The sequence below is a fragment of the Conger conger genome, chromosome 6 (genome assembly GCF_963514075.1).
Source record: "Conger conger chromosome 6, fConCon1.1, whole genome shotgun sequence".
Classification (NCBI taxonomy): domain Eukaryota; kingdom Metazoa; phylum Chordata; class Actinopteri; order Anguilliformes; family Congridae; genus Conger; species Conger conger.
The window spans coordinates 46,627,187-46,645,974 of record NC_083765.1 but is presented as its reverse complement, the minus strand read 5'-3'; the positions used below and the strand labels follow the sequence as shown (position 1 = coordinate 46,645,974).

General features: G+C 48.1%; 1 protein-coding gene across 1 annotated transcript in view; it reads left to right on the top strand.

Annotated features, from left to right (window-relative positions):
- The window catches only part of naa15b (N-alpha-acetyltransferase 15, NatA auxiliary subunit b), a 29,577-nt gene that overhangs the window by 6,871 nt on the left and 3,918 nt on the right, over positions 1-18,788 (top strand). The window contains exons 2-15 of the mRNA XM_061245015.1: positions 1,506-1,590; positions 2,886-2,990; positions 3,837-3,994; positions 6,566-6,700; positions 9,633-9,786; positions 10,749-10,868; positions 13,388-13,483; positions 14,063-14,169; positions 14,371-14,443; positions 15,024-15,193; positions 15,643-15,795; positions 16,041-16,169; positions 16,430-16,643; positions 18,235-18,428. Coding sequence (XP_061100999.1) covers positions 1,506-1,590; positions 2,886-2,990; positions 3,837-3,994; positions 6,566-6,700; positions 9,633-9,786; positions 10,749-10,868; positions 13,388-13,483; positions 14,063-14,169; positions 14,371-14,443; positions 15,024-15,193; positions 15,643-15,795; positions 16,041-16,169; positions 16,430-16,643; positions 18,235-18,428 — 1,893 coding nt within the window. The remainder of the gene's footprint in view (positions 1-1,505; positions 1,591-2,885; positions 2,991-3,836; positions 3,995-6,565; positions 6,701-9,632; positions 9,787-10,748; positions 10,869-13,387; positions 13,484-14,062; positions 14,170-14,370; positions 14,444-15,023; positions 15,194-15,642; positions 15,796-16,040; positions 16,170-16,429; positions 16,644-18,234; positions 18,429-18,788) is intronic.

The window sequence follows — 18,788 nt, the reverse complement described above, 5'->3', positions numbered from 1 at the left end:
AAAATGTATTGCGAAGGGAAAAGGTTGGGAAATGCTGCCCTTAGCAAGGCCTGGAATCCACAGCCCCGAGGTCCGTTCACTGCCTCATACGTCTATGTTGTGTCATCGGGACTTTTTTGGATATGACAACACAGCTTTATGATTCTGCAAACTTTATTTTTCCTAGGGGGGAAAAATGTTTGCAAATTGCCCTGCACTTGTGGAATCTGCAGTTTTTGTCTTTAAAGCATAAATTATTGAAAAGAAGGTTGTAACTTCCTGCATAATGATCAACATACTTGCCAAATAAAGTGACAATTGGATGTGATTCTTTGTCATTGGTGACTGTTGTGTATTTGGCTTTAATGCACAAAACAGTACGGTACATTATGGGTCTTCTCACTGAGAGGTACTCTGGTCAAATTAAATCCCGTTTGAATAAACATCCTCTCCCCTGGTTAAAACAAACTGCTTTCAGATAAACGTCCTCACCTCTGCTAAAGAGTGTTGTTTTTACCCCTTTCATTCTGCTTATCATACTCTGTCGTCAGAACGGCTACTTCCAGCACCGTAGGATAAGGCTGCCTTTGCCTTCCATTGTTTGCACACAAGTGTGCGAGTGTATGTCTGTGTGTGGGTTTAGTTCTGCATGTACGTGTAAAAGTGAGTGTATTTCTGTGTGTGAGTTTAGTTCTGCATGTACGTGTAAAAGTGAGTGTATTTCTGTGTGTGAGTTTAGTTCTGCACGTAAGTGTAAAAGTGTGTGAGTGTATTTCTGTGTGTGGGTATGCTTGCATTTGTAAAATATGTAGTCGGAGATTTTGCCAAAAAGTGATCATTCTAGTTACCCAAATGAACTGCACAGTTTCGTCAGTGTATGCTTTTCATAGCGATGTGGGAAAAAAGCTGCTTTAACTGCAGGGCCAGGCTGAAGCCGTCTCCCATGCAGCTCAGAAGAAGTGTGGGGCTCAAAGTAGCTTTGTTCTGCTTGAACGCCGACATGTTCAGTGCATGTCAAATTTCTGAAAACTTTCTTCTGTGTCTTACCTCATCATAGCTTTCCAAAATCAGCTCAAACCTGGAAGAAATGGCAGTGGTGGTTGTGTAACATTATCTAAATTTAACGTGAGCTGTAAATGAAGGTAATTGCAGCTTTGCCAGTGTGCAGGCACAGGCAGGTACAGGTCATCCCTACGCTTTCGGAACAAAAGCTCACCAGTCGACTTTGATGCATTTTGGGAGCTTTGATTTAGATGTGGTCGTGAAGAAACCTCCTTCATCCAAAGCGCCATTAACTAAAATATCTTGTGCCCATTAAGTCAAAAGCTTCCAAGTGTATCCAGGTTGACTTGTGAGCTTTTTTTCTGAAACCCTCTATCCAAACCGCCGTTGTGTGAGATCCCTCACAGCCTTCATAGCTGTGCCAATGCCCGCTGCTGTGTCTTCGGTCTTAACGCTATTGAAGCAATGTTTTATTGGCATGATAATGTATAACACACGCACTCTCTCCTGCTTTCTTTCCACAGAGATGCTACGAACACAAGCAGTACAGAAATGGCCTGAAATTCTGCAAACAGATCCTCTCCAACCCCAAGTTTGCTGAGCATGGAGGTAATGTGCATTTCAGGAGACGAGCGGCCACAGGGAGGTGATGGTGATGGTAAATGCTGGGGGAAGCCACGGCGCAGGGCCGGTCTGAACGCTGTTAGATTGCAGTCACTCACAGTATGTTTATTCCTCCAAACAAATCGCATAGCAAACAGATTGGTAAGTTGAGGTCTGAGGTCCTGAGGTCTAGCAACAGTGGGTTAGGGTTCTTAGGGAAGAACCAGGAGTGTTCCGATGTCACTGTGAACTGTCAGAAGTCCACACGGTGTTCCCACTCAACAGTGCTGCCATTACCTGCTGCATTCAGCGGTCTCTTAAAACCAGGGAGGGCCAAGGCTTCTTCATGTAATAATAGACACACTGTCATGTTAATGACTTGAGAGGATGTGAGAGATGCAGTTGCATAAAATGCAACATTAAACGGCTCTGCTAGGAACTAGCTGCCATTTTTGGAGAGGAAATATAAATTGTGTGAATAAAATGTTCCTTTCCTTTGTAGAGTTTGTGGGGTCTTAAGGAATAAAAGCATTTTAATGTTTAATGTTTTGTATGCAAAGAGTCCGGCACTGACTCATCCCCCTTCTGCTTGTAGCCTAGTCAGATATTCCTGCTTTGTTATGTTCGTTTACAACAGACTTTCTGGCATAAATGTAGATTTGTTTTTGTTTTGTTTGTTTGTTTTGTATCCTTGCTGTCGTTTTCAGGCAGACTGGGTGCATCACTCGTTCGTTAGCCTGTTATTAACCCGGTTAAGTAGACCGCACTTGTCAATTAACAGATTCCTTGTCTATGACACGGTTTCTAGTATGGAGATGGCCGGCCTTGTCCCAATTGAAATATGATGTCTTGATGTCCCATTAATTTGTGTTCTTCACTTGCTGTATTGCCATATATTATGTATACGCCCAAATATTATTGAAGTCGCCTTGATGGATGCGCTTCTGCGGGGGGGGACATTCCAGAAACGCCTGCCCTCGAAAGGGTTAAGTGCATCTCTGTGTGCTAATGAGTAGCTCTTTGCCGCGTGTGGTGTAGCGGTTACTGTGCCATTATGCACCATTACCGGTGCTCTCCGTCACAGAGCTCGCCGCTTCACTGAAAGCACTGAGCATTCCGCACTGAGTGCTCGGCCGTAATCTGGGAAACACCCGTGTCTGTTAAAAGCCAGTGCCCTTTTATCTTAAACGCGTGTTCTCGCAAAAGATGCTTTGATCCGGGTGGCGGGGCGGAGTGCATTTCTAGCGCCTTCACAAATGAGGTGCCCTCACGCTGCGACCCTCTCCCCTCTCTCCTTCCAGAGACGCTGGCCATGAAGGGGCTGACCCTCAACTGCCTTGGCAAGAAGGAGGAGGCCTACGACCTGGTCCGACGAGGCCTGCGCAACGACCTCAAGAGTCACGTCTGTATCCTTCCCCCCCGCAGGCAGCACCGGGGGCAGTGTCACCCACAGATCAGCCCCCGCGCCTAATCTAATGCCAGGCCCCACACCGGGGGCAGTGTCACCCACAGATCAGCCCCCGCTCTTAATCTAATGCCAGGCCCCACCGAGGGGGCAGTGTCACCCACAGGCCAGGCCCCACGCCTAATGCCAGGCCCCAGCAGGTCCCTGAGAATCTTACTGACCAATATATGATTGTGTGAAATTTTGTTCTATATGTTGGTGAAAGTAGTTCCTGTTAAAATGCCACAGAAATTCTGCCATCTAAAGGGTTAAAGTATTGAATGTTCTTATTTGACCCTGGTCTGGTGTTTACCCAGAGAGCTAACGTGCTAAATCACAGTTGAAAGTTCATACAAGGGTATCGTTTGTATGAACAGTGAAATGAATATCCTTGCCCGAGGATATTAGCAACTCCAACATGCTTGGATGCTCATGTACTGCAGATTAGGGTATCGCTGGGTGCTCTGTGTGAATGGCACCACATTTTGAATTATTTGATCTGCAAAGAACATTTGGTTTCAGGGACATCAGGAGAAAAAGGCAGGTCTTTCATTAAGATGAACAGTGTTGTATAGTTTCCATAGGATTCTGAACGTGATGTTTGCTTTGAATACATTTTTTATGTATAGTTGTGCTGCTTATGTAGCCATGTTGTATTGACTGTAGCGTAGCTAAAAAGGGTCAAATCGATTGTTTTCTTCAGAGGAGTGTCCTTCAGGTTCCTTTAAAGGCATCTTCCATTTTAGCGGTGAGGCTAGGTTTCGGGTTCTGGGATAGACACGTTCTCCTTAACCACAAACCCCCTTAGGCTGGCACGTCTACGGCCTTCTGCAGAGGTCGGACAAGAAGTACGACGAAGCCATCAAATGCTACAGAAATGCACTGAAGTGGGACAAAGACAATCTCCAGATCCTGAGGGACCTCTCCCTCCTGCAGATCCAGATGCGGGACTTGGAGGGGTACAGGGTGAGTGTCCCGCTCAAGGCTGCCAGGCCCTTCCTCCCACCTGTGCTCAGTCCTGTTTTGGAGAGCACTGCAGATGTATTTTAAAGGCCCGGACACACCAAACCGACGATCGGCCGTCGGACATCGGTGGCGCCCTGTCGGCCGAGTCTTTCCGGTGTGTCTCGCACGCCGACACTCCGTCGTGGTGTTTTGGAGGGCTCCGACGGAGCCCCCGGAGCCGTTGATGAGAGAGAGCTCTCTGATTGGCTGTCCAGCTGGCGAATCAGTGCACGAGAAGTGAAATGGAAGCGACGAAAGCAAGCCATTCCAAAGTTACTATCACTACCAGACATAATTTTCGATTAGTATTACTAAATAGCGAGAGAACAAGGAAATTGCTGCAAACTGTTTGTTGTGAGCGAGACAATGCCTGCTTCTAGGTCCAACGCAATGCAAACGCATTCCCCGGTCTTCCGGTTTCCATTTTTTGAAAGACAAATACAGACTACCGCCACCTGCTGGTGTGGAGAGTTATTACCTCTCACGCAGGCGCAGAACGTACGTGCAACTCGGCCGTCGGCGGATTGTCGTTGCGGTGTGTTCGGCACAGCCAACATTAACGACGCGTATCGACGCGAGGCGATCTTTGTCGGCGCTCCGCGGCCGACCGTCGGTTTGGTGTGTCCGGGCCTTTAGGCAAACCCCCTCATAGTGACATCACACAGAAAAGGCCACCTCTAGTGATGTCATTATAGAGAGCTGACCCCTTATTGTGACATGAGTAGAATGGGCCCCTTATAGTGACATCATGAATAGAATTGGCCTCTTAGTGCCTTTATAAAGAGAACAGGCCCATATAGTGACATCATAAAGAAGAGACCCTGTTTAGTGACCTCATAAATGGAACTGGCCCCGCGTAGAGACATCATAAACTGAACAGGCCCCATTTAGTGACATAAACTGCGCAGGCCGGGTGGGAATCCTGGTTCCATGTCTTGTCATAGAAGAAGGATCAGTGGTGGGAATTTGCATGGCATTGTTTGCACCGGCCATAATCAGCCCTGCTGTGTGTTCACTGGCATTCTCGCTGGACGACCTTAGTATTTGGAGGACTGGGGTCCACTGCTCAGTTCAGAATCTGCCCTTTGTTTTGAAATGGGCTATGAAATATTTCAGTGCTTTTATCAGGAGCTGTAGTGTGTTCAAACAGTCCAAAATATCCTCTTTTTTTTTTTTGCGGTGGGATCTGTTACGAGTGATCTCATCTGTCACAAATTATACGTTCACGGAGTGAAGAAATGAAATCCGCGGGGCATGTTCTCCTCATTGGACGCCATCAGCGCTTTCGTACGTATGAGGGAGATTGGAAACAGATGTCTCGGGGCCTCTGCGCTGCGTCTGCCAGTTGGAGCGGAGGATTCTGGGGGATGAGGAGGCGTGTGTGATGCGGGCGGTGCCAGGCCGCTTGTGGGGGACGTCGCCGAGAGTCCATCGGCGGTATGCCGAGTGCGTTTGAGCGTTTCTGTCTGGAGAAACGCTGGGCCTGCCACTATGAGTCAGCACTCTGCTGCTCTGATAGTTACTCTCTCCCCACCCCTTTCTACTTTCTCCTCTGTCGCTCCATCCCTCCCTCTTTTACCTCCTCTCTCCCTCCTCTCTCTTTCACCAAGTCTCTCTCCCTCTCCGTTCTTCCTCTCTTCTCTCCCTCTCTCTCCACACTCCCCCTCTTCCCTCTCCCTCCCTCTCTCCCCCCTCCTCTCTCTCTCTCTCTCTCTCTCTCCCTCCCTCCCCCCATCTCTCCATTCTCCCCCTCTTCTCTCTCCCTCCTCTCCGTACACACGCATCCCCCTCCCTGTGCACTCTGTTCCTGTGGTAGTGCCAGAGCTGGACCCCGGCCAGGCCCGTTTAGAGGACTCAGCAGAAGCACTCTGAGGATCTCCATCCCTCTTTAAAATATGGAGCCATTCGATCCTCTCTCTGGAGTTCCAGGGCCCTGCAGCCTTAGATTTTGTTGCTTTGGTTTTTTTTGTGTTTTGTTTTTTTGTGTTTTTACTCGATCAAGGGGCTTCATTTGTCCTAAGACACAATGCAAGACTGTTTCTCCCACTTATTCATTAGCACAGACCAGGGGTGCACAACTCTGTCAGCTGCTTTCTGTTCCAACCAATTACCTTAATTTCTTTTTCTGACAGCTCTAGAAATTATATTGGTTCACTCCTTCACTTGAGCACAGTACAATCTTTAGGATGTGCTAGCAGTCCTCCATTTACAAATGTCTGATCAAGACATTATTTAGCTAATTAAATAATTACGAGCCGAAGTTGGCGGAAAACCCTGAAGCGGATCGTCCCTTGCTGTGCCCCCCTGGCATAGACTGTGCTGATTAGTTTTATATGATATTTTCACACCTTGCCCCCATGGGTGCCTCACGCAGGGCACATTTCAACTGTCTGTTCAGTGTATTTACAGAAGCGGTTGCGATTTCATGCACTTTGGGCTGCAGGCAGTGACCCATCCAATGTAAAACCTTACAACCTTCTGGTTAACAAGTCTTGAACCCTAACAGCAAATGATTTTCTGTTTGGTTTTCAGGAGACGAGGTACCAGCTTCTCCAGCTGAGACCAGCACAGAGGGCCTCCTGGATTGGCTATGCAATAGCATATCACCTTCTGGAAGACTACGAAATGGCAGCAAAAATCATAGAAGAGTTTAGGAAAACGCAACAGGTGAGCTTCCTGCGAGTTGAAGGGACGTTTTCACACAGTATGTGAAACCCAAGCCACATAGTGGAAGGTCTGCATTTTCTCACCTTGAAAGGTCTTCAGAGCACACACACCCACGGTCTCATGCAATCTTTCTCAAACACACACACACGCGCACACACACACACACACACACACACGCACGCGCACACACATGCGCGCACACACACACACGCTCTCATGCAATCTTTCTCACATGCACACGCACACGCGCACACACACACACACACGCTCTCATGCAATCTTTCTCACACGCACACACACACACACACACACGCTCTCATGCAATCTTTCTCAAACACATGCGCACACACGCACACACACACACGCTCGCTCTCTTTCAATCTTTCTCAAACACACGCACACACACACATATACACGCATACACACACACACACACACGCGCGCACACACACACATGCGCGCACACACGCTCTCATGCAATCTTTCTCACACGCACACACACACACACACACACACACACACACACACTCTCATGCAATCTTTCTCAAACACATGCGCGCACACGCACACACACACACACACGCTCGCTCTCTTTCAATCTTTCTCAAACACACGCACACACACACATATACACACATACACACACACACACACACACACACACACACACACACACATACAAGCGCACTCACTCTCACACCCACAGACATGCCATTGTGGGAGTGTGATGTGGACGGAGAGGCAGCAGTGAGCTGTCCAGCAGGACCCAGCGAACTCAAAAACGCCATGAGTCACAAACTCACTGCACGTCCTCATTTAATTATCACCCATTTGTTTTCACTTTGCAAACACCCCTACCCCTCAATTTATTTATAGCTCCTTTCCGCTTTCTATTCTAGAGGTCATTTCTCTTTGGAGAGCAGGGCCCTGTGTGATGCAGAGGCTGTGTAGTTTCAGTGACGTCACGGCCCTTTCTCTGGCAGCAGAACGCAGCCACAGGTTGAATAGGTACTGTAGTACACGGGGCCCCACAATGCCGTCCCGCTGCTGTTTCTTCTCCGATAAGCGCCCCGGTTTCCAGGAATTGTAATGGTGCCTTATTTTCCTCAAGGATTCCGCAGCTGGATCCGGGACAGGTTGGCACCTGGGCCTGTTGTTCTTCCTGCAGTGCCGACACGGTTTGACTTCATGCCCCTCGAGATGGTGGAGCTGCCGGCAGAGCCTGCTGCTGGCATTAAGGGCCTATGCCATCGATTAGCGTGGCCGCCACACATGCCCCACACAGTTCAGCTCTTAAATGTTTTTTTATGTTTTTAAATTTGCAGTATTCAGGGGGTGTGAAAAGCTTTTGCGATGCTCTTGCAGTGCCGGTTTCCTCCCCCGCCGGTTGCCCCCTGGTCTGTATTCGGTTGCTGCTTGTTTAGGGCCCACAGAAGTCCCAGAGCCAGCTCTGGTTCCAGGGATAAGATCTCAGCAGAAGCAGTGCGCTCCTGTCTGCCGTTCCCCGGACTGAGTAACTGTGCCCAGGTGCTAAACACTCTGAACAGGGTTTCCCACAAAGCCCACAGAGGCTCTCTGGTTGCTGTGACATTGGATAGCATTGTGAAAAAGAAGAATTCCTCTAAAGCACTCAATGTTTTTGCCCAGTTGTTGGAAGGACTTTGGTAGACATTGTCCTTTTGTCTTGATAGTTTTCCCTTGTTGTTTGATTGCCAAACTTGATTGGGTCTTTATTCACCTCGCAGTAGGATGCCCCAGCCCTGAATTTACAGCCGCGAACTTGGACCGCGGCTCCAACGCGGACCTGTGATTTACACGCTTGTCTTGTTTCTTTGCTTCATTTCGAATTAAAAAAAACGAATTGCCTCCCTGTTTCGGATGCTGTTTTTCTCAAAGCACACAATGTGCTGTTAATCTCCTGCTCACCAGAACAGAACAGGGTGGTCTTCCTCTTTATCAGCTCCCACTCAACCAGTATGCTTTAAATCCCACACCTGGATTTACTCTGTCAATGGTTGTTATTCTCACTATGAGTCAGACTTCACATTTAGAGCTTTTACTTGTGTAATGAATTGTATGATACGATTCAATTTCATGTGCAGTCGCGCACGCACAGACGTTGATCAACATGAGTCAACCCATGTTGAAGCTAAGATTAAACGTCTTTCAACTAGTTTCACACATGCTGCTCATTACAAGTACTGTGTTTTTTAGTGTTTTGTTTGCATTTCTTTTGCAGACACGGGACTTTTTTCCCCCTTCCTGTACTGTTGATGTCATATGTAAATGTTAACTGCTTTAGAAAGGATAATATTGGCATGAAGGAATGGTGACCAGGTGCAGAGACCGCAAACCTGCAGGGGGTCCTGAGTGCCTCAAAACTAGGGGTGTAATGAAACATTTGACATGTTGCGATACAACTGCATCAGTGTGACGTATGGATCAATGCATATAGCAATTAATTGTTTATTTACATGCCCAACTTCATTTAGGCATAGGCACTGGTGTTAATAAACTCACTTGCTCATTTCAATTATCTCTTGTGTGTTGGTGCGTTGGGGTATTCTGTCCAATCGAATGATCACATTCACTTTGCAGCCAATCGTATCGTATTCCCTGTGGGGAGTGAGTGAGTTTAACTCACCTGACTGCTCTACTCACTCGTTAGGCTGGGTTTAACTCACCTGTGGGGTTTTAACTCACCTGTGCGACTGTATTTAACTCACCTGTGGGGTTTTAACTCACCTGTGCGACTGTATTTAACTCACCTGTGGGGTTTTAACTCACCTGTGCGACTGTATTTAACTCACCTGTGGGGTTTTAACTCACCTGTGTGACTATTTAACTCACCTGTGGGGTTTTAACTCACCTGTGGGGTTTTAACTCACCTGTGCGACTGTATTTAACTCACCTGTGCGACTGTGCCTTTCAGACTTCTCCAGACAAAGTGGACTACGAGTACAGCGAGCTGCTGCTCTATCAAAACCAGGTTCTTCGAGAAGCTGGTCTTTATAAAGAAGCTCTTGAGCACCTCATCACTTACGAGAAGCAGATCTGTGACAAGCTGGCGGTGGAGGAGACCAGAGGTACCGTACCTGTCCACCTTACGCCCTGTGAAACGCACCCCTGCTGAAGAAGGCGGCCGCGTGAGCTTACCTTCTCGTTCCTGTCTTCCTGTGCCCAGGACTGGCAGTCACAGCGCGTTTAGCTTTTAGGGCCAGTCTCACACTGAGCTTGAGATTAGCTTTGTATGGAGAATCTCCTTTCTAAATTGAAATTTGCCTCGGGCTAGGCTAAGTCCGTGTCTGCGCAACTTGCCCTTTGCAAGTAATCTGATGTTCACCTTAAATATAAGAAGTGTACACGTATCTGAAACTTATGAAGCAGCCTTGATAGGTTGGTTTTTATATTTATATTTGATGCATTAAACTGAGCCTAGACTCTGGGTTTAATCTGGAAGATTGCTGCTCATATATTTCATTACATTACATTAATGGCATTTGGCAGATGCTCTTAGAGCTCTAGAGCGACGTACACTTGACTAGACTAAGCAGGAGACAATCCCCTGGAGCAATGCAGGGTTAAGGGCCTTGCTCAAGGGCCCAATGGCTGTGTGGATCTTATTGTGGCTACACTGGGGATCGAACCACCGACCCTGTGGGTCCCAGTCATTTACCTTAACCACTACGCTACAGGCCGCACTGTCTCCCTGTTGCTCATCTCCCTGTACGTGGTTCTGATGTGTGGTGCAGTGATGTTTCATGCAGTGAGGCTGTGTGTTTGACGGTCTCCCTGTACATGGTTCTGATTTGATTTTGATTTGTGTGTGTGTGTGTGTGTGTGTGTGTGTGTGTGTGTGTGTGTGTGTGTGTGTGTGTGTGTGGTGCAGTGGTGGTGTGTTTAGTCTCCCTGTTTGTGGTTCTGATGTGTGTGGTGCAGTGGTGACCGGGGCGGTGTTCGTGCTTTCCCTGTACGTGGTTCTGATGTGTGTGGTGCCGTGACGTTTGATGCAGTGGGGCAGTGTGTTTGATGGTCCTCTCTCCCACAGGAGAGCTGCTGCTGAATCTGGAGCGCTTGGAGGAGGCCAATGAGGTGTACCACCGCCTGCAAGAGCGGAACCCGGAGAACTGGTCCTACTACCACGGCCTGGAGAAAGCCCTGAAGCCCGGTGAGCTCTTTATAAAGCCCCTCACCCTCTTGCCCAATCGCGTGCGTGCAGACAGCGCTCACTGGTGCAGCCTCAGATGAGCGTATCCCAGCCTATCCTATCGCAGTTTGCCAGTCGGGGTTGCGCAGTTATGAGTTTGAGGAAGACTCTTCACACGCAGCCGGGTAGCGATGCTAGAGCCAGATTGGAGAGTACAGCTCGTCCAGGCTCTGACACCGCCTCCCAGCAGGCCCCAGATAACTCGAAACGTTCTCACAATGTGGCTGCAATGCACTGTAATGGTAATGTTGTAACAGCCCAGTAACATTGTGAGAGTTTTGTGTTTGCTGGGATCCCGTCTGCTACCTGAGCCATGACACTGGTCTACAGACACACACTTCAGGCATGTATAATCCAGCTTCATCATGCGAAATGAATCCGAATTCTGCCCCTGAGTTTATAACCAGAACCTATGGGGAACTCAGCCTGCTCAGAGGAGAAAGGGCCACAGTTGTTTGGAAAGAGAACCTGGGAGTCCCTTTGTCTGTAAGCATAGCTTCAGCAGAGCTCGTGTCATTTTAAGAGTAGAGGCGCACTGTAGAGTGTCATAAGAGCCCTGCGCCAGACTGCCTTCCAGGAACCATTCCTCGAGCATCCCTATAAATCTCCGCCGCAGTCTTAATGAGGAGCGGCTGCCTAGACCAGTGCTCCTCTATGCTGCCTGGACCACTGCTCCTCTACTCTGCCTGGACCACTGCTCCTCTACTCTGCCTGGACCACTGCTCCTCTACTCTGCCTGGACCACTGCTCCTCTACTCTGCCTGGACCACTGCTCCTCTACTCTGCCTGGACCAGTGCTCCTCTACGCTGCCTGGACCACTGCTCCTCTACTCTGCCTGGACCACTGCTCCTCTACGCTGCCTGGACCACTGCTCCTCTACTCTGCCTGGACCACTGCTCCTCTGCGCTGCCTGGACCACTGCTCCTCTACTCTGCCTGGACCACTGCTCCTGTACTCTGCCTGGACCACTGCTCCTCTACTCTGCCTGGACCACTGCTCCTCTATTCTGCTGCCTGGGACACTCCCCCTCCTCCTCCTCCTCTTAGCTGCCTGGGACACTCCTGCGGCTGGAATGCTAACGTATCACTATCAACAGAAAAACGTGCCACTTGTTATTAACGGCAGACTGCTGCTGCTGCTGTTTACTGAAGAGCCCGAACAGAACCGGAGATGTCCATTAATCTCCCACGCTGTGTGTTTTTCTGTGGAAGCACGGGGAGACACTGCGGTAGGTCGGGGTTTACAGCCTTGGCCTGCACGGCTGTTTTGGCTCACGGTCCTGAGCGCTGTTCGTTAGCGTGGCGAGGTCGTTCCAAGGTCGCTGTGTGCGACTGTATTACATTTCCTTCGGAACTCGAGGCAGGCCTTCCAAATGTGGTTTTTGTCCTATAAAGTATTTGCTGGGATTTTGGGCCGCAAAGATTGATATGTACATAAACCCAACGTCCTGGTAATGCAGGAAAAAAGAAAGATAAAATACCAGGATTTTTTCCGCCCATATTCTTTTCTGCTTCACTCAGTCATATTTGGAGCTAATCCTTAAGCTTTGGGTCTTGCTGTAGTGATCCGTCTCACTCCACACACCAGGCCTTAGCAGAACCAGGCCTTCGGGTTCCCATGGGTCCATTAGCCTGCTTCCTGATTGGGCACTCGTCCTTAGTTACTGCCACCTGTGCCGGCGGCCCTACCCCTTCACACCCCGCCTGGCCACGCCCCCACCCCTCTGTCAGTGTCAGTCAGGCGTTACCCTCTCCCCCAGGGGCACCCACTTTTATGTAGAGCCAGAGAGCTGGAAACATTTGACCAGTAAGACCTGATCCTCCCCTTCACAGCACAGTGGCACAGTGGCACTTCTCCTGCAGAGCCGAGGAAGGCTAAATGAGCTCCAGATGCAGGACGTCAGGGATGCTTATAAACATTGCAGAAATGATTCTAAAAAGAGCTCTTGTTTTATTGTGCTAAAAACAGAGATCCCATCTGAGCCATTTTTTTCCCCCTCCAAGTGCTGGTTGTTTTTTCTATTGCTGCCCCCCCCCCCCCCCCACACACACACACACACACACACACACACACACCAGTGCCCCCTGGTGAACAGTCAGCGCCCACACGTCCACCTTGCACATGAAACATATTCCTCTGCGTCATGCCTGTGCAAGTCTGGCTTATGACGACCTGCAGAGTAATAAGTGAATGCTGATATCAATCTTGTTGGAGGAGTGTGTAGGCCTGTTTGCGCTCTTCCACTCATAGTGAAGGTTTTCAACCAGGCCACCACCCAGGCTCAACAGCATCCAGGGAACATCCCCATCATGTTGTTATTTTATTTGTTTTTATTTATTACTTCTTATGAAGGTGTTATTTTGAAGTATTTACATGAAGTTGCCTTACATATAAAGCCTGACCTGTGCTCTGGCCTGGTGGTGTTCTTCCGTTAGTCAATATCAGCAGCCTCTGACTGAACTGGTGCCTCGTCTTCCAGGTAGCGTAGAAGAAAGGCAGAAGATCTACGAGGAGGCCTGGGTGCAGTATCCCAAGGGCCTGGTGCCACGCCGGCTCCCGCTAAACTTCCTGTCCGGTGAGTCCTCTTTCCTCTCCCCTTTGTGCTCGATTCCTCCGTGCCTCTGTAATTTCATTACAGGATTCACAGCCTAATACCTTATCCCCGGAAAAGCCACAACCATTTTGATGTAATAACTGAATTATTTAGTGAGCTTCGATATTCTTTCAGCGGTAATGGGAGGTGAGCGTAATGTACAGCAGGGCTTTTGTATGTTGTGGCTTCACTAGGCGGGACTGTGTGCCGTTTCCCAAAATATATTTGTGCAACTGGGCGGAAATGACTGTGTTTAACCCCCTACTCCGTAATAACCACAGTTTCACCCCAGTGTAAGGAGAGCAGGAAATTTGATTTATGCAGCTGGCCTTTCCGGTTGTATCGCAAAGCACTCATCAAACCGCGTTGTAAATGTAATATTATTACTTCTGCTGTTTAACTGGAATATATTCACAAACTCTGGAAAAAATGAGGTTGTATAACTACTTACTACAGGCAACAGGCCTCCACAGCATGTCAATGACAGATGTACCTGTAGAAGAGGAATTTACGTGATCCATGCTCCATGTTAATACCGTACCATTCCCATCTCCTGCTCAGGTGAAAAGTTTCGCGAGTGTCTGGATAAATATTTAAGAATGAACTTCAGCAAAGGCTGTCCGCCTGTTTTCACCACCCTCAAGTCCCTGTACCACGACAAGGAGAAGGTGCGTATCTGTCCTGTAGGATTCTAGACATTACGCTGCTTTTTGTTCTTGCTCTTTCACTCTGTTAATTTTAACATCAGAAAGCTGATCGTCCTTACTGGGGTCATGTGATTTGTTTTTGTCGTTTGGATCGTTGGTCTTTGTTTTTCAGTACACAAAAATGTTGTGATGTAATTTTCCTGTGTTTCTTGTTTTCTGCAGGTGTCCATAATTGAAGAGTTAGTAGTTGGTTATGAAACGTCTTTAAATGTCTGCCGAATGTTCAATCAAAACGGTACGTGTATGTCTCAGCCGTCACAAACCTCTTGACTTGCTGTCATACTTTTAGGCTTGATTTCAGGGGTCTACATTTCACCACTCTCAAATGTGTAATTGTTTTGGATTCAAATACATTTCTACATTTTATTGAGCTTGTCTGGTGTATTGGAACCAATTAAATACTCTCAGAAAGTGCAAGCCCTGCCTTGTGGTCATCTTGGTGGCTCAGTTGTACCAGGCAAGCACAGAAAAGTATTTGAATCCAAAACAATTATGTATTTGACCCCGGTCTGATTGTATTGGACTATGGCTACACCCCCGGCGAAGTGTTTGGGTATGTCATTTTCAGGTTTTTTTGGTCCGCTATCTCAGGTAACGAGTGCAGATTACACAGTTGGGTTCGTCAGGTTCAGATGTATGAGAAAGGGACTTTGTGTGGCGTGGTATGGAAGGTAGCGTGACATGGTTGGGTTCATGAGGTTCAGATGTAGGCGAAAGGGTGCAGTTGACACGGTTGGGTTCGTGAGGTTCAGGTGTCGATGAAAGGGAATTTGTGTGGCCTGATATGGAAGGTAACGTGTGCGCTTGCCTTCCAGACGATGGTAAGGAGGAGCCGCCCACCACCCTGCTCTGGGTGCAGTACTTCCTGGCGCAGCACCACGACCAGATCGGTCAGCAGACCCTGGCCCTGGAGTACATCAACGCAGCCATCGAGAGCACACCCACCCTCATCGAGCTCTTCCTCATCAAAGCCAAAATCTACAAGGTACTCCTGGGCTGGAGCCGGGTTAGCCATGCTGCGCTAGCCGTGTGGGACGTTTCTCTTCGTGTCAAACCCAGGACAAGAGTGTGGCAGTGCTGTCAGTCTCTCTTCCAGTGGCATGTGACTGGATCCATACAGAAAAATTGTTTTCCTGAAGGTCCATTTCTAAACCTTAGAGCCTCAGCGCTTACATTTTATCCACGCTGCTCATGCTCGATGTGCTCCTAAAATAGGAGCACTGTAGAGACCTACACTTGTGTCAGTGCTAAATACTTGGTCTTTTCAGAAAAGTTCAAAGTCCAAGTTGCATATAGATCTGCATTTTACATGGCGTACCAGTTGCTTCACAGAACCCGTTTGCCCTGTGAATCTCTTTCTCCCACAGTCTCTGTGTATGAGAGACTGGGCCTTGTCATAATGTAACAGAGTGATGTCATATCTCCGTGACGCAGCACGCGGGAAACATCAAGGAGGCTGCGCGGTGGATGGATGAGGCCCAGGCGCTGGACACGGCCGACCGCTTCATCAACTCCAAATGCGCCAAATACATGCTGAAAGCAGGCATGGTGAAGGAGGCTGAGGACATGTGCTCCAAGTTCACTCGGGTGAGGAGGGGGGCGAGGGGGTTCACCTGGGGGGCTGCAGTGGAACTGGAGCTTTGGAAAAGGACAGGGTGTCCCATGCATGGCGGAGGAATCGATTCCATGTTACTTGAAGAACAACTTTAAATAAAAGCATAAAACAATTTTGGTAGACAAAACCTTACAATTACAACATGAAAAAAACACCAAACTGTAATACAGGTATCGACAAAGTTCTAAAAAATGTTTACGTTAATGTGTCTCTCCAGGAGGGGGCGTCGGCGGTGGAGAACCTGAACGAGATGCAGTGCATGTGGTTCCAGACTGAGTGCGCACTGGCCTACAAGTCCATGAACAAGTACGGGGATGCGCTCAAGAAGTGCCACGAGATCGAGAGGGTAGGTCTTAAAAGCCTCCACTTGGGCTTCGACTTGTGCGTGGGTCTGCAACCCTGGTCCTGGAGGTCTCCTGGGGTCCCCTGACTTGTGTAATCAGCTGGTTTAAGTGATCGCTTGAAAGCTGAGAAACACTATCTCTTTTGACCATGGCTGCAGACAGCTGCCACACCATGACCCACTCCCAAACATTGCCATGCCCCAGCCCTTGCCCCCACCCTCCCTAAATGTCCTGCGTGTCTCCCTCCCTTCCCCCACGGCAGCATTTTGTGGAGATCACGGACGACCAGTTTGACTTCCACACGTACTGCATGCGTAAGATGACCCTGCGGTCATACGTGGACCTGCTGAAGCTGGAGGACGTCCTGCGCATGCACCCCTTCTACTACAAGGCTTCCCGGACGGCCATCGAGATTTATCTCGCCCTGCACGACAACCCGCTGACCAATGAGAACAAGGAGCTGGAGGCCGACACGGGTGAGTGAACAGGCCGGAGGACCAACAGGCTGCTACAGGATGTGCTAGGCCATGCCTGGTAACGCTCGGCTGTTATTGGCCGTTGCTAGGCAGAATGCCCCTCCCCGTTCATGTTTCTGGCAGTATCCTTTCTATTCCTTTCTCATCTCCCTGGCTAAACCAGGGCTGCCCAACCCTGTTCCTGGAGATATACCTTCCTTTAGGTTTTCACTCTGACCCTAAGAACCTCACATCATTGAACAACTAGAGATCACTTTGAGCTGCAAATTGGTATAATCAGGTGTGCCAAAGTTAATTACAATGAAACCTATAGGATGGTTGATCTCCAGGAATAGGGCTGGGTGGCCTGGACATAGAACATTTTGTCTGTCAGTCCCATAGCGTTTTCCCATTTATTTATTTGTGTTTTAAGTTTCACTGATGGTAAGCATTTAGTGCAATCAGTATCCCGTTATTCAGTTAAATTACACAACTGTTATTTTGCTGCCCACTAGAGGAGGATTTGATATTAGTCATTTGGAGTCTGATGTCTGCGATTACATTTGTGTTTTAACCAGTCAGCAGTGTGACTGTTTAATGGGCTGCCCATCTGTGAACTTGAAGTGAGTATGCACTCACTTAAACAGTATTTAGAGAACATATTTTACATCAGAAGAACATATATTAGTTTGCTTATAAATTTGAGAAACATGAGTCTGCGTCTTTAGTAGAGGCTTAATGAATGCTTTGATTACAAGAAAAAAAAGCTCCTTATCTTTACATCTTGATAGTTCAGTAGGTTATTGGGCCCAGGCGGTAGATGGATTCTACAAATGTTTTAAAATGCAATTGCTGGTTAGGATGAAAGTGGGCATTGGTAATACTTTGACTGATACACTTGCACAGATTGCTTTTCAAATCACAATAATTGATTTTCCCTGTGGCCTATAAAATAGGGCAGTTAGACAAAATGTGGGATGGCTTTTCATCTGTAAATGGGTAGATTTTCTAAGATTGGACAGATTGCTGAAGGAAATGATAAAGCCCTTATTTTTTTGGCGCTAGGCACTTTAAAATACTATTTACAGCTTCTGTGATCACACATTTGTGGGTGCTGTGAAATACACAGAGGTTCCAAAACGGGCAACCACAGGCTTCAGAGAGTAATTCAAAGTTTGGCTAGACTAGCACTTGATATTATGATGGCCTAGGCCAAGGATACTGAGATCTTGCCCCCGAGACATGTAATACTGGTGATTTTCATTCCTAACCCTCTTGTCAGGGACTTATTTAAACCTGGGACACCAGGTGAGTTGAATTTTGGTGGCATTAATAGATTAACTATCCAGAAGAAAAGAAAATCAGCAGTACCGTGGGCCTCGAGAGACAGGTTTGATTATTCCTGGCCTCAGCCTTTCTAGCGTTTGAGACTAGTTGCATCTTGTAGAAGGCATAAATGTACTACAGTAGCTGTGTCTAGGGTCCTGTCGAGGTGAAATGCATAATGGGTGCAGTGTTTCTGGGTACAGTTGAGCTGAAATGCGTCATAGGTGCGGTGTTTGGGGGTACAGTTCCGGTGAAATGCATCATGGGTAATGGTTTCCCTGTGCAGCAAACCTCTCGGACAAAGAGCTGAAGAAGCTGCGGAACAAGCAGCGGCGAGCCCAGAAGAAGGCCCAGCTGGAGGAGGAGAAGAAGAACGCGGAGAAGGAGAAGCAGCTGAAGAACCAGAAGAAGAAGAAGGAGGATGACGATGAGGAGATCGGCGGGCCCAAAGAAGAGCTTGTCCCTGAGAAACTCGCCAAGGTGGGCTCAGGGGTGGGGCAAGGGGCTCGTCCCTGAGAATCTTGCCCAGGTGGCCCCAGGGGAGGGGCAGGGTGCTAGTTCAAAGATGAAAGAAACCCACACTCAAACGTTGGTAGAATGTTCTTGCGTTTATACAGTGTCGTCCCTACTGTTTGGGAGAAAGACCCATTATGCCCTGATTTGCCTCTGATTTGCCACAATTAATATGTGGCGCAATTAAAGTGCACATTTTAAGATTTTATTAAAGGTTATTTTGATACATTCTGGTGATGTCCATGGATTTCAGACTTCAAGCAGCAATTGCATGCAAAGAATATCCAACAAATTCTAAACATGACCGCTTTCATTTGCATAATATTG